General features: G+C 36.8%; 1 protein-coding gene across 1 annotated transcript in view; it reads right to left on the reverse strand.

Moving 5' to 3' along the window:
• Positions 1–4,443: 4,443 nt before the first annotated feature.
• ABCB5 (ATP binding cassette subfamily B member 5) overlaps positions 4,444–16,735 on the reverse strand; it is a 193,493-nt gene continuing 181,201 nt past the window's right edge. Inside the window, 5 exon segments of the mRNA XM_007946604.1 lie at positions 4,444–4,641; positions 6,346–6,492; positions 7,023–7,229; positions 9,334–9,531; positions 12,438–12,594. Of these exon segments, the coding sequence (XP_007944795.1) occupies positions 4,444–4,641; positions 6,346–6,492; positions 7,023–7,229; positions 9,334–9,531; positions 12,438–12,594 (907 nt within the window).

A 16,735-nucleotide genomic window follows, 5' to 3' on the forward strand; every position in this document is an offset into this window, starting at 1 on the left:
TATCCTTCCCTTCAAGGCTCAGGGGTGCAGGATTATCTTCTGTGTCTGTGTTAATTAGTTTCCCTTTTCTTTGTTGAAGAGGGTCTGTGCAGTCTTTCTGCCTAGTCCGCCATCTTGCCGGAACTCTCCCAAACCCTATATTTCTTATGTCTTGTAAAAAGATGTTTCAAATTCAGTAGTTATTATTATTGTTAAGGAAAAAATTAAGATAGGAAATGTCTATCCTCCTCTTCCCACTTCCAATTTTTCTAGTTTCCTACCTCGACTAGTTCTTATGGGTGACATTTTTTATCTATGATTCCATTTCATAAAACCCTCTTGAAATAAGAGCTCTGATCCAAAACAACAATAAATAACATAGATTGACACTAACCTATGAAATATTTTCACAGAATAAGTCATTTATTTGCAAATCACCTCTATGCATACTATGAAACTGACACACAGTAGGCAGAAAACCATGTTATTAGGTCTGATCTAAGTTGATTTAACACTAGAACACACTACAGCTTGTTTTAAGGAGGGGCAAGATATAAAGTAAGTTGGTTGGGTTAGTTATAAAACAGGCGTGACATGATTGGTTATTTATTTATTTTCCTCTCCACTAACATCTGTTTGATACTTTAACCTTGTTAAAATGTCTCTATTTGACTGGTGTTTCAATTATTTTAGGACTCACTGAATAGCCCTTTCTCTTAGGAAGGTTGGTTCAAAGGATAAGAGTGTGGCATGGTTAAGGGATGCTGTAACACACTAACATTTATGGGATGACTCTATGATGGATCCTGGCCTCTCTGAATAGCTGCCTTCTTCACTGTATTCAGGCTTTTATAGGCCAGATATTTATTGTATTGTTGTTAGTTGCTGTTGGGTCATCCCTCGATTCATGGTAACCACACGCACAACAGAACAGGACAAAGGGCTGTCCATCCTGTGTCATCACCATGATTTCTTGGGGACTGGACTGTTGTGCTCCACAAGGTTTTCACTGGCTCATTTTCAGAAGTAGATTGACAGATATCTTAGTAGATTGGACATCTTTGTTTGGAATCTGTTCAGCATCATAGCAACACACAAGACTCCACTGAAAGATAAGTGTCTGTGCTTGGAGTTCGTTGCCTGAGTCTCTTGCACAGCAGGTACGAATTCTACCACAGAACCACCAATGCCTTCTCTCTTCTTGTAATGCCCTGTATGTGACAGATATTCCATATACAGGCAATTTAATTAGAGAAGACATATCATAGTAAGTGTGCATTATTGATACTAAGATGAGGAGCACACATTTACTGAAAGATGATCTGGTGGCTGTGAATTGGATTTTGCTTCAAAAATGATAGATTGCCATTGCCTTGTTATCTATTATTTTATCAATATTATCTATTAATATTATTAGTCTTTGGTGATCCACTGGAGAGTTGACTTCAAGTCTATCCAAGCTTAAGTACCTAAAGATATTTTAGTTCCATTCTTTTGCAAATTTTGTTAACTTTAGCCTTCTATCTTATTGCATAAATTGATTTAATTTATTTAATTTTGAAATAATTTGATACTTGAACTTTCATTGCCTATTTCCTTCAGATCTGGCCTAATCCCTTTCAAGATTTAAGACATATTCTCTACTCTCAAGGACTTCCCAGTCTAAGGAAAACACTGATTTCTGCTAGTCATGATTCATACTGACCTCATCTAAGACCTGCCTGAGAGCCCTTGCTCTTGGCTTCCGTTCTGCCTTTGGACTTGGATGTAGTTACAAGAGAAGAGACAAGAAAAATAAGATGCATTGAGCAATCTACTTCCATAGAGATACTGCCTCGGAAACCCAAGGAGGGGCTGCTATGAGTCAGATTGACTTGATGTCAGTGAGTTTTGTTTTTTGTTTTTTTATAAATACCTAGCGGCATTGGTGGTTCCTTGGCAGAATTCCATGCAGAAGACCTAGGTTTGATTATTGGCCAATGTACCTCATGCACAGCCACCATCCATTTGTCACTGAAGGATTGCATATTGCTCTGATGCTGAACAGGATTCGGTAGAGCTTCCAGGCTGAGAGGGATACAAGCTTAGTGATCTAATTCTGGAAATCAGCCAATAAGAACTCTGTGGGTCACAGTGGACTGATCTGCAAGCAATGGTGTAGACCAAATAATATTTTCTTATTGTGCATGGAGTTACCATGAGTTGAGGCTGCTGATGGCAGCATAAGAAGAGAATGCATCTTAAATTCATGGGTTTGGCACCCTGAATAATCTGGCATTCATTATTTAAGTCCTAAAATAAGTATCAAACTGTTAGCTGTATGTTTCAATGTATTATAGGTAAAAAAAATAAATTTATAAATGCCTTAATGAGTGATTCCAAATTTAAGACCTAGATTTAAATCTGCTAAAGTACCCTTTCGTATCTCTCTCTCTCAGTTCCTGATGTAGCTTTTTTTCAGCTGCAGAGTTCTCTTTTTGATGAAAAACTCAGGAATTAGAGCATCAGACTTATAAAACTGATAAGCTGTATAGGCAAATTTTTATTTTGAAAAAAAAAATAAAATAAAAGTATTCTTAAAACCTTGAGCTTATCAAAGTAAATAATTCCACAGCTAATTGAAATCATTTTGAGCACAAGTTGCTTTAATTCCACTGAAACAATTGTTTTAATGAAATCACTGTATTTTAAAACCATTTTAAGAACAGCACAGCAATTCTAAACGTTTAGATTGCAGAAGTCCCCAAAAAGCAGCTGGTCTCTACTTACTTTCTGCCTTCATCAGCCGATAACCCTGCAGATGTGAATAAGCTGCTTAGGACCCCATGTTTCATGGTTGTTTGGTCTCCTGTGGGCAGTGGCTTAATTTAAAAGAATGATACATGTGGAGCATCCTTTAACATTTTTTTTTTTTTTAATAAAAAGAGAATAAAAATTAGGTGCAACTATTAATTAGAAAGGAAAGTGTTTTACTGACATCTGGAGGTTCAACCTACAATGTACAGGCATAGCCTCAGAGCACTTGAGACTGAGGTGGATAGGTTCAAGGGATAAATAGCCATGCAGCTAGTTACTAGTCTAGGAGGAATTACAGAAGTGGAGCCTGAGGTTCTGCTGTTCACAGGCTCCTAAGGACATCGGTACACTACTGCTCTTTTCTGTTTTGAAGAGAGATACTACCAAGAGCTTGTTATCCTTGCACAGCAGTGTGGAAACAAAAACATTCATCTGACTGAAAACCCCAATCCTATTTTTAATTTGCATTAAAAGGAGCATAATATATAAATGGTTGCAATATTTTCTTCCACAATAGTTAAGACTATTGCAGAATGAACTTTATTTAGGGAGGCTGAATGTAGATGTCAGTGTAAATGGAAGAAAATACTAAGAATAAAGATGAAATTAATAGATAACATTGCTTATTTAAGAAAAGTGGAAAATAGGACTCATTTTAGCAGTATTGGTATTTACACAGTACTTTAAATCATATATATACAAAATGAAGTATGTATACAATTTAAACAAATTATTTGATAGAAGAATAATAATTGAGAAAGGAAGTTTTAATATTTCACCTACAAGAAAATCCAAAACAAACAAACAAACAAACAAACAAATAAACCCACTGCTGTCAACTTGATTTTGACTCATAGCTATCTATAGGACAGAGCAGAACTGTCCCATAGGGTTTCCAAGGCTATACATCTTTACCTGGAAGCAGACTGCCTCATCTTTCTCCCATGGAGTGGCTAGTACCTCTAATTTTACATAAGTGAGTGTTATATGCACAGCTAGACCTCTGCTTTACTCTGCCAACTCTGAAAAGGCTATAGGATCTTCTAGTTGGTTCATTCAGACATTTCACTTACTGGTGAAGTGAGAGATAGCTACCTTATTCTGGCAGAAATTTTATATCACAATGCTTCCTATCCTCAACAAAGAGATAAACCAGAATTATGAGAAAGAGTGGATATCTACTTAGAGATGAAATTCCTATGGTCAGGAGGAAAGGAATTAGCATGAAGTACTTGAACATATGCTACAAAGCCCTGGAAGTTCCAAATCTAAGTTGTTCTTTCTTCAGTGACTCAAGCTCTACTACATTTTACTTTTTTTTTTTTTTTCTGCTAAAACCATTCAACTTAGTTAACCAGATAATTTTTCCTGGTGGGAACATATTCCCAATTTTATTGCAGAAGTTGATGGGAAAATAAGTCCACATTACAGAAAGCTGCTTTGCAAGCAACGTGCACTATAACATAAAGTGAGGGATACAGGCATTCTCTTGCTAACATGAATTTAGCAAATAGTTTCCTTTAAAAAAACAGAAGGAAAGATCATGTGTAAACAGAACTTGAGTAGCAGGATTCTAAGTATTTTTTTGATACATGCAATAACAAGGGAGCAAAGCAAGCCAAATAATTACTAACAAGGATCAAAACAAGTGCTAACTTTCCAATCATGTCACTGCACTGACTGTGTATTTACTAATTTAAAGTAAATGTCTCGATTTCTCAGGAGCTCTTGATGAGTTCCCTGTTCCTTTATTTTTCCATTGTGAAGAACCACTATCAAATCTGCATTCTGTATCGTGGAGAGTCTGTGGGCCACTATTAGGCACGTCCTCCCTCTCCTGGCTTTTTCAAGGGCATGCTGCACCACCTGGAAGCAAGAAAGAGTTGTGATCATAGGCTCTGTTTAGATGCTGATAAACCTGTCTAAGCCAAAGCAACAGGGTATTCTAATAACATTCTTCATTTTATTTGCTTATCCCCAAGGAAAGTCCCGTACTTTGTGAAATATTCACCTTACTCAAAAGACATCCGGGAAAAATAATTATAGACACATCTAGTAAGACTGTCTACTGGAAAAGCTTCTGTGACAATGAGTAAAAATGAATTGGTTGTTTGTATGTAAGTAAGTGGTAATTAACAGGTTCCAAACTCAAAGCCAGAAAGGAGTATGTTCACACTTAAGAAGATTTGTCTAATTTATTTACCTTATTCTCTTTCTCTCTCTTTCTCTCTCTCTCTCTCTCTCTCTCTTTTTTGGAAGGAGTTTGTGGTACAAGTGTCCTGACTTAAACAGTACCTCAGCTAACAATGAAGGTATAATGCTAGATAGAGGATATAAGAACGGAGGATGAAAACCAGTTTTTGTTGAATATATAAACGGTTCCAAAGATGGATATCTCATTTAAATCCTTGCAATGATCCTGTAAAGTTAAGGGATTTTCCCTTCTTTCTGATGAATAAACTGAGGCTCCTAGAATCCAGGTCAAATGACCGAGGGTACACTGCTAGTGCCTGATGAATCCAGATTATAGCTCAGATTTGTCTGATGCCAAAAGCCTTGTTTCTTTCTTTCATTGCATGCTCTTTCACTGGGAACCAAGAATGATATTCATTTACAAATAGCAATTGTATGGGGGTTAACAGCATGAGCTCTTAAATTGGACACGTATGTTAGAATTTAGAGAAGTTACTTAATCTTTCTAAGCCTTAGTATGCTGATGTGTAAAATGTGCGTGCTAACCAAAGAAGCTAATTTATACATCAAGTTGTGAGGATTGAGCTAATTGCACATAATGAGCATCTATAAATATTAATGATTATTACTTACTTATTAATATTCATTTAACAAATAAGTGCCCACTGTGTGCAAGAAAAGAGTTCTGGTGGTATGGTGCCTAAGGCACCTAAAATCTTCTGCTAACTAGAAGGTTGGTGGTTCAAACCCACTGACCACTCTGCAGAAGGAAGACTGAGCAATCTACTTCCGTAAAGATTTACTGCCCTGGAAACCCGATGGGGTTCTATAATGAGTCAGAATTGACTCTGTGGCAGTGGGTTTGGTTTGATTTTCATGTGCAAGAAAGAGGAGGACACACCAAAATCAAACATGTGAAATAGCTTGAAGAATATGCATACTGTCACTTTGCTACATCATTTCCTGCTCAAATGAGCAGACTAGTAGCCTGCAGAAGGTGGAGTCACTAGCCTGTATTGACACTGCATTTTTACACATGTAGATTGCCTTATTAATTTGTATAGCATCATTGGAGTAAAAATCATACAGTAGGAAAGTAATTTTTCTTGTTCTTGCAATGGAGAAACATTTCAAGAACTGGTCCCCTTTTGATATTGAGATGAATTCAAAGGGGAAAACTTTCAGAATAGAGGTGCCTTCTGTTCCACCTTTCTCCCACCTCCCCACAAGCCTGTAAACAAGGCTGGTGACCCTGTGACTACAAATCTTCCCAGACCTTTCTTTCTCCAAATTGACCTTGATTTTCTCCAAATTTGACCTTGATACTGGATGCTTCTATTTGGTATTATATTCTGGGATGACAGAAGAGGATGTTACCTTTTAACTCTCATTATCAAGGGCTGAAGTGGCCTCATCCAACAATAAAATTTTGGGTTTTCGAAGAAGAGCCCTAGCAATAGCTATTCTTTGTTTCTGGCCGCCGGAAAGCTGTGCTCCTTTTAGTCCAACTTGTGTGTTGTATTTCTATTACAGGAACATGTAATTAAGAAAGCAAGTCTTGGTTATTTAAATTAGCATGGCAACAGTGGGTGAGAACCATCTAAATATTCCAAATTTTGCTACTCTAGAAAATTTGTGTCCCAACAAGTGCTGAGATCGCTCTTGGGTTTTGTTGCAAATAAATGAGCAACCAACAGTAAACACTACCACCTCATTTACATATGTAATCTGATCACAAACAGCAACCTTTGTCATTATTTTTGTATAAAGAAATTATTTGAATTAAAGTATAAATAAAAAAATTGAGAAAAGTACTTCACCATCTATTAACTCACATTACCTTCTACTTTCACATCAAATTTATTTAAAGTATTTCAAAACAACAAGGAAAAAGATAATCACATAAAAATGTTAAACTTTGCTCTTAAAGTTAGATGCTTGCAATTAATAAAATTATACCACTAAAGGAGTACATAAAAACAACCACGGAGGCTCTCTAACTACTTAAGCTCTCTTGGCAGCTTTGTAATTTAACATCTCAGATATTTTCTCACCTCAGGGAGAGCTTCAATAAAGGAATGGATATTTGCTGCATTTGCCACTTCTTTTATCTCATTCAGTGACACAGCACGACTGTTGTCACCATAGGCAATGTTCTCAGCAATGCTGCAGTTGAAGAGCACGGGCTCCTGGGAAACTATACCTATTTGGGAACGGAGCCACTGTACGTTGAGTTCTTTTGCATCTACACCATCAAAGAGCTGCCAAAAGCAGAATGGAGAATGGCATGTTAAGATCTGACAAGTGTATCATGTTACGGTCTACTGTAATGATTTCATAGTCAGACATACACAAATCATAACAAGAAAGACAAGAATTCAAGCTATTTCAAAGGGTCAGGTTACCCAAGGAAGGCTCATAAATTATCTATTGTATAGAAGTGAACAGTTTGTAGCTGGTTAATATTCTGACTCCTAAACTTACCTAATGACACATATTCTAGAGACCTGCCTAGAGTCTAGAGCAAAGACTTGTGGTCTGTTCTTAAGTCAGATGGAAAAAGATCAACCGCTTTCTCCACTGTTAAGAAGACTCTACTCTCTGTAAGCCCAGTTAGAAAGTAAGATAAAGACTGATACAGCAGTCCACATGTAGAGATATGTCATTCTGCTCATTGTTGTTGTTAGATGCTGTTGAGTTGGTTCTGACTCATAGTGACCCATACAACAGAATGAAACACTGCCAGGTCCTGTGCCATCCTCATAATCATTGCTATGTTTGAGCCCATTGTTGCAGCCACTGTGTCAATCCATCTTGTTGAGGGTCTCCCTCTTTTTCTCTGACCCTCTACTTTACCAAGCATCAAGTTCTTCTCCAGGGACTGGTCCCTCCTGATAACATGTCCAAACGATGTGAGATAAAGTCTCATCATTCTTCTTCTAAGGGGAGCATGCTGGCTGTACTTCTTCCAAAGTAGATTGGTTTGTTCTTCTGGCAGTCCCTGGTGTATTCAATATTCTTCACCAACACCATAATTCAAATATATCCATTCTTCTTCGGTCTTCCTTATTCTGCACATAGTCATCTTTAGTCACATGGACATACAGCAACTTTCAGTTATATTTGATGAGCATCCCTACCATGTGATGACTCTTTACAATGGGGGAAATAGTGATAAATAAGATGAAGTTCTTGCCATCCTGAAGCCTACATTCTAACTAAGAGAGGCAAGCAATAAAGACACTAACACATAATTCAATGAACTCAGGAATAGAAAGTGCCAGGTCATAAAGGACATTGTTTGATTTTTATAGACTGTGGTTTATTTGACTTCAGTCTGGAAACCATTGGAGGGCTTAAAATGGGGAGTGTGCTATGCTGTGATCTGTGTAAATGGTTAGAGGAGCCGTATCTAGTTCAAGGGAGCCACTTTGGACCATTCCAGTTCGCAATTATTCACTGAGAATCTGTGATGTGTAAGAGACCATAAATAGCATTAGAATGAGGACTAATAAGACAGCCTTTGCCAAGAAGAGGTGTGTGTGTGTGTGTGTGTGTGTGTGTGTGTGATGATGGTGGTTGGGGAGAGGATATGGAAAATCAGAATACAGGAGAGAGGAAAAAATGCCAAGTAAGAAAAACAGTTCTTGGGGTTCAAAGGAAGGAAAGGTTGCATCTTTCTTTTGAGATTAAGAGATATACTTTAACAAACCTGATTCAAATAAGCCTTAAACATGCATAAGGTTTTGGTAGCTGTGGAGAGGTTGGCGGTGCTGCTGTGGCTACTGGGAATAGCAAGATGGCTGAACCATGGAGGCGAAGGAAGTTATTTGTCTTAAACCAGCACAGAATAACGAAAGTCTAATGTCCATGTAAAGTGGACATTAGACCTGTCTTTCAATACCCATATTCTAAACAAATTGGTTTATAAGATAAAAATTTCTACTGCCATCAAGGTTGAGAAATCTTTGGGCTTTTGTATTTTGACTCAGAGTCCTATTTTTTGTTATTTATTTGCTTGTCCTCTTAGTTAAGGACTAAGATAAAAAGTCAAAAGCAAACCCACTGCCATCAAGTTAATTCTGACTTCTAGTGACCCTATGGGACAGAGTAGAACTACCCGTATGATTTCTGAGGCTTTAAATTTTTGGAAGCAGACTGCCTCCCACAGAGCAGCTGGTGGATTCGAACCACTCACCTTTTGGTTTGTAGCCCAATGCTTTACAGTACCACCAGAGGTCTGAAATAGAGGATTTTAATTTTTAATCTTCTGTACCGTTTGCCCCACCCAAACTAGGGAAGATGCTTAAGCCCACATGAATGTTTAAGAATAATATTAACTTCAGGGGTTAAATTCAATCTTACCACTTGCCCTATCGGGGGGTCATAGAACCGCTGCAGAAGCTGAATAGAAGTGCTTTTCCCACAGCCACTGCTCCCAACAAATGCCACTGTCTTCCCTTTCTCGATACTGAGGCATAAGCCCTGAAGGATGAGGACTTCTGGGCGACATGGATAGAAGAAAGAGACTTCTCGAAATTCTAAATTCCCTTCACATGTGTCCTGTGAAAGGAGGTTGACAGTATTTAGCAGGGTGACTTAGGAAGGTTGTAACACTTTATAGCTTACTGGCTGGACATTTTCTGAAAACTGAGTATATTGTCCACAACCATTTTAATTTAAATCACCATATTCACCTCTGTAGAGCTGCTTACTCCACATCAGTTAGTTTCTATCACTTCTGTTTGTATACAGTTTACTATTACATACACAAATATGTCTGTCTTTCTCTCTCTCTAATCATTTCTGTTATATCCACTCCTGGACTTTAAGTCCTTCAAAGGCACTGACTTCCTTTGGCTTCACCCATGAATAACTTCACTACCGACAGTCTGTTCTGTGGATTAGCTGTTTGACCAGTAGCTCTGAATAAATATATCTTTCTAGTATTTGATTTGTGCTATATAGACCTTTATTGCATGATTCAGAACAGATGAGGTCTTCATAAACTGTGCATATCCATAATACTTTTAGAAGTTGCACCATGTTTTATAGTTAATATACAATATGTTTTGAATCAGATTTAACTTCATTTTCAATTGATCATTATTTGGCAGTGTGACTTACCTAAAATTTTAGTGCTGTCTTGTGTTTCAATGTCTTTAGTGGTTAGTGACTTGTAAACCAATACTTACACATACCAGTGATTTTTAGAAAAGATATTTCCAGGGCTATCACTAAATAATGATTAGTCTTTTCCTTTTTATATCTATTAAATAAGATTTTAGGTTCTTTTGGATTTCATACTTGTCCCCAGTCAATTGCATTTTAAGTATTATTAATTTTTGTTTCTGTTGTTCATTATTGCTGGTGAGTTGATTCTGACGCATGGTGACCCCAAGTGTGTCAGGGTAGAATTGTGTTGCACAGGGTTTTCCAGGCCATGACCTTTCAGAAGCGGGTCACCAGGCCTTCTTCCAAGGTACCTGGGTGGGTTCCATTCACCAACCTTTCAACTATTAGTCAAGTGCTTAACCATATTATTGTTGTTAGGCTAAACATAAACTAAGAAGGTATAAATTAATGTTTCTTGTGTGTTCATGACAATAGTGGTGATTGTGCTTTCAAATTTATTCCTTAGAGTCATTTTCCACATGTTCTGAGCCCAGTGGATAGGCAGGAGGTGGGGCTGGTGGAGAGTAGGAATACTAAAGAAGTGTTCAATGATATTATTCTATTCTTAAAGGAATGAAAAGTGAAGATGTGGTTAAGAATTCGGAAACTAGGAAAAAAAAAATCTGGAAGGATATATGCCAAAACATTAAGTCTAGTAATAGAAAAGTTTTGTTTTCTTTTTTGTGGCTTATGCAATATTTGTGTTTTCCCCTCTATAATATGAGTTTTATTTGTCCAAAAATGGTTAAAAAAAACCCCCAGAGTACCACAGAAAAATGGAGATAGCAATTATATCTGTGATTACACTGGTGCTTTTTGGCAAGTCCCAGGAATATCTCCTAGGAAATTTCTAGACTATAAGACATTTTAAAGTTTATTCTTACTATTTCTAATACTATGGAAACTTTCAAACATATATGAAAGTAGAGAGAATAATGTGATGGACTGCCATATGCCTACCACCTAACTTCAATGATTATGAATATTTGCCAATTTTGATTTACCAGACATGAATTTTTAAAATCATAGGGTGTGATATATAGAAGCATTTGCATATTAAATAAAATAAAGTTTAAAGAGATCAATTGTATAGTTTTTATAAGAAATATTTCACTATTCTACAATTATATACAGTCCTGAAGATAGAGATTGATGAGCCAATCAATTCCTCTATCATAATGTTTAGAAAGAAATAAGAATAAGAATACTATTATACACCTAAGTATTAAGATTTCAAATAAATAAATAGCTTCTTATATATTTTAGATTCCAAAAAATAAGTATGAAATCCTGTTTTGACTTTGATGTATATTTAAGCATTATATTTAGAGAATTTCAAGATCTTTTTATTTCTGTCACTAACAATGGGCATTCTTTTTTTTTTTTAACAAGTATGTAGCTGTAGTGATAATATATTGTTTTAAGCTGCCAGATATATAATTCTAGCATTAAAGTTCTAGAGGGAACTAATTTTAAATGAAAAATTTCTTTTAAGTATATACCTAATGGCTATTCTTACTTTTAAATTTAAAATGTCTGTATGGAAAGATGTTAAACTTGGATATGTATTTAATGTATAGGACTATTATTGTTTTGATAGCATACAATCATACAATCTCTGGATTATTTCTTTTTATTTATTTATTTATTCACACTCAGAGTTTGTGGCTAACCGTGTGTGTGTGTGTGTGTGTGTGTGTGTGAGGGGTCAATTTAATAAACATATATATTTCCTATTAAAAATTGTGTCTGAAGCAGGACATTACTTACACTGCATATATTATCAATGAATATACAAAATATCCTAATACAAGCCTTGATCCAAGACTAAAACCTTTGCTGTTTATATAAAATATCAAGATCAACCCTTTGTTCAATAACATTTTTATGACATTGGCAAATAAAGTAACAGCATGTATATTTTAAATATAAATATTTATACATTTTACTACAGTTGAATATTTGATTAAGACTCCTTTCTTTCCATTTGTAGGCATAACAGTTATTTTACGTAATTAGTTCCTTTTTTTTTTTAAACTTGTATTGTGGTGAAAACATACACAAGATAGTCACCAACGTAACAACTTCCATATTTGGAAATCAGGGACATTGCTGACATTTTTCATATTGTGCCACAATCATTGCTATCCTTTTCCCATAATCAGTTATTTATGTTGCTATGACACTATCTTCTGCAAAGTTATCAGATAAAGTCATCATTTGAGTTTCTATCCAGACAGCATGTATATGTACAATTCATAATAAGTGGAATTTAAAATCATAGTTGTGCTCACAGGTTTTTTCCCTTTTTGACTGTGGCTATCTATGGTCGGCTTCTTCTCCAACAAAGCAAACAGATGTGCAGCCCCAGATTTGGCTTTAGAATACTGAGGTGCCCAAACAAGTGTTTCTCCAATGGCCATAGCTCCATATGCAACTGCAGTAAAAATTCTATCAAAAAGACAAGGCAGTTTAATTTTAGTTAGGTTTACTTTACAACAGTGGGCCTCTAAAAGACAAGATGGGCACAGGAACATAATCTTTTGGCTTAGATAACACCATTAATACTTAAAGTTCAACAATGGTATCTTTTAAAATTTAAACCACATGGTCATCATCCCTTGCTCTGTACACCAATATAACCTTTTGGGGCTCAGGTAATCTTAAATATTTCTTTTCCAATTAGAGAGATAGATCAAAAGCCCCAACTTGTGAATATACAACTTTTTTTAGCCACTTTGATATAAGGCTTGCTTACTTGAAGATATGACAGAGAATTCAGCTGACAATAGGAAGAATGAGTCTCCCTACAGTAGTAAGACCTGAATTTACACAGTAGATATATATTTTTTGCATATAATGTACTTAGGACAGATAATTGAAGTTAGATAATTGGTTATCTGCCTGTTGTGCTACACAATTTATAGGGCACAAAGCTTGGGGGTTGTATTCTCTTTATGTCCCAAAACAAAATCTGGCTGAAATAGATAAGACTGGGAAAAGAGCTCTCATCTTTTAGGTTAGCTCTAGATTAAGTTCTCAGTTTCAACACACGTTAATTATAAAATAGTAAGTACAGATGATGTTTAGGAGCACACAGAATATTCACAGAGCTGTGGCCTATTACATGGCCGTGTTTAAGTATTTCTCTCCTTTTTTTCTATTTTATTTTCAGTATGAAAGCACTTTACTAGGATGAAAAGCCTTGTATCTCAATCACAGAGGTAAAAGTAAAATTCACTTAAAACTAGATTCGTTTCACTGGTACTGTTTAAACGTTAGGCAATAAAAAGGACATCACAGAGCCTAGTGGCTTGTTTGCTGTGCTAGATCACAGCAAGGTAAATACATCTGGGTTCCTTGTGAATTTCTCCCATGATGCAATCTACCAAGGGGTGGATGCTGATGTAATCTCTTCAGTAACCTGGACCTCAGATCCTGAATCTTGTTGGCTTTGCAAAGGCCAAACACAGTATAAAATATAAAAACATTCAGTTTACTGAGATGTCTGAAGTTAACATTATAGTAACTAGTCCTGTGATGTCAAGATATTGTTAGTACTAATATTTACAGACATGAACTAAAGCTCAAAATACCATTCAAAATAGTATCTAGTCATAAATATCAAAAGTGGTCGTTGGGTTTAGGGAACATAATCAGTGGTTTTTGTTTCTGTTGCTGTTGTTTTCATACAAGGAAAAGTCTGACTGAATAACATTGCTCTAAGTAAAAGTCAGGAGCTCTGGTAGCATAGTGGCTAAAGCACTTGACTGCTAACCAGAAGGCTGGTGGTTCAAACCCACCAGCCAATCCACGGAAGGAAGGTTGGGCAATCCTACTTCCGAAGTGATACTGCCTCGGAAACCCAAGGAGGGGTCGCTATGAGTCGGGGCCAACTCCACGGCACATAACAACAACAACAACAACAACAAGTTAAAGTCAGCAGGTGAGGCAGGAAGATAACTAGATTATAAATAAGGAGACCTGCATTCTAGTCCTGCAGGAGCAGAGTCATCTCAGAATTCATCTGAGAAGATAGTTTCCTGTTATGATTGGAGATATGCCACAACATCTACCTGTTTTGAGGTTTCCACCATTGGAGTCATTTTAAGCATTCAGTATAAAGGTCCAGTGGCTATTGTCTTTGTTAAAAAAACAAAAACAAAAACAAAACAAAACAAAAAAACCAAACTCACTGCCACAGAGTGTATTCTGACTCATAGCAACCCTCAATGGATTTCTGAGGCTGTAAATCTTTACAGAAATAGATTGCTCCATCTTCCTTCTGCAGCGCAGCTGGTGGGTTTGACCTTCTGGTTAGCAGTCCAATGCCTTATCCACTATGCCACCAGAACTCCTTAGGGTAATTGTTAAGTCTCTCTTAAAATGGAATTATCACCAAGGAGGGGAGAAGGGCCTTCCATGTAGAATTTGTGTCTGTGAGAGGTCAATGACCCAAAGAATGAACAGTAGGACAAAAAGAAAAGTTTCAGGAAAAAAAGGAGAATATTCGCTAAAGGCCCTGATGCTGTCTTTGTCGTGTGAGTGTGCAGAGGGGAGGCTAGTGGAATGGAAGCTGATGGAAGTTATACTGAGGAACCCAGAGGGGAATATAAACTTTGTGGTGATGGCCTATCTGGGGTTTAGTCCAGGATACTAATCTACTTTATACATTTCCCCAGGATGGGTTTTGCATAAAGCCAAGGGCCACCCAGAAGGCTGGTTTGCTCAGGACCTGTCCTAACCTAGACTGGCTCAGTTAACTTGAATGAGGTAAACTGCAGTTCACTCCCATTCTGTAGGTATGTACTGTACAACAAGTAGTGCTGTAACTCCATGACAGAATTAAACCAGAGTCTTAAAATCTGAGTCAAACTCTTGAAGAGAATTTATCCCAGAAAAATGTTCAAGCCAATTTCTCTTATCACTGTTCATCTTGGGGCATTTCACACATTGGGATATATAAAGAGAAACAATTTGCTATAAAGACAACTGCTTTAAAGTCACTAGTAACACATTTATCAAAGTATTAATCTGTAATAACTGCTTACATAGCCCCTTTGCTTCTATACATTAGATTACAAAAAACATTCCTTAGTTCAGAATGACCGTCATATGGAACACACTCTTAAAAAATATGTTTTAATATAGAATTATGTAAACCTGAACTTTAACTTCTATTTTTCATAAGCTTAAATTGCCCATATGTAGAAAGAGACAGCCTATCTCTGTTGTTGTTGTTATGTGCCAGCAAGTCGGACTTGACTCATAGCAACCCCTCCTTGGGTTTCCGAGGCAGTATCACTATGGAAGTAGATTGCCCAAACTTCCTTCCGAGGAGTGGCTGCTGGGTTTGAACTGACAACCTTCTGATTAGCAGTCAAGTGCCTTAGGCACTATGCTACCAGAGCTCCTATCTGTAGTTTACCCTTATATGGCACTGACTTTACAGTAAAAACTTTGGGTCAGCTGCGATACTGAGTCTGAACAAGTCTAGAAAAGAATAACCTGGTATCTTCAGATGCTGGGCTTTGCCTTCCCTGGTTCCATGTTCTCCTGGGTTAATGAGGCCATTGTCATTGCATCCTTACCACATTGATCTTTTCCAGTTTGTCTGTGCAATACGGAAATTCCTTCTCCCATCATTACTGCTGATATAGAATTGGATTTTTAAAAAGATCTTTTGGCTAGGAACACCAACCAAAAGCAGAGAAATGAGTAATCTTAGTTTTAACTAAAATTGATCTAATTAAGAATACCATGTATAATAACTGGTTCATATGTAATAGCCTTCCTTGAACCCTGCTTCTGTATCTACTTTGTGGACTTAGGCAACTCTTCCTAAGAGGAAATATGAAGCCAGACTATTGTGATGACCTTTAAGCTCCACCATTTATTTACTAGCTGTGTGACCTTGGGCATATTACTTAACTTCTCTGTGCTTTTACTGGCAAGTAGGAGACAAGATTATCTACATCTTACAGGGTCATTGTTAGAATTAAAGGAGAAAATAATGTAAAGTGCTTAGCACAGTATCTGGCACATAATAAGTGTTCAACAAACGTTAGTTATTATTCCTCTCATAAAAGTGAAGGTTAATGGGACACTTTCTATTAGAAAAATAAACTCATCCTTTCATAGAATAGCACATTTGATATAGATCCAATCACAGTTTTCGAAGTCCCTATTCTACTGAAGTGTCTTTCCTTGACTAGTAGGCAGAGTGTTTTCTCCCACAGAGGTGGCTATTAAAATTATTTGCAAGTTCTTCTTTTCTACACTATCCATTTAGACCAAAAGTTCCTCTCTTTTCACCCTAAATCCTCTCTTCAATAGTAACAACTTAAATTTATATGGTACTTTGAATTGCCTGGGAGCTCTGGTGGCATAGTGCCTCAGGGTTTGACTGTTAACCAGAAGGCTGATGGTTCAAACCCACCAGCCACTCCTCAGAACAAAGATTGGGCAATCTATTTCCTATTTCCATAGTGATACTGCCTCGGAACCCCAAGGAGGGGTCTCTATGAGTCGGATGTGACTTGACAGCAGTGAGTTTTTTTTTTTTTTTGAATTGCATAGAATGTTTTAATAT

Source organism: Orycteropus afer, unplaced genomic scaffold (assembly GCF_000298275.1).
Source record: "Orycteropus afer afer isolate SDZICR_OR568_19922 unplaced genomic scaffold, OryAfe1.0 scaffold00008, whole genome shotgun sequence".
Taxonomy (NCBI): domain Eukaryota; kingdom Metazoa; phylum Chordata; class Mammalia; order Tubulidentata; family Orycteropodidae; genus Orycteropus; species Orycteropus afer.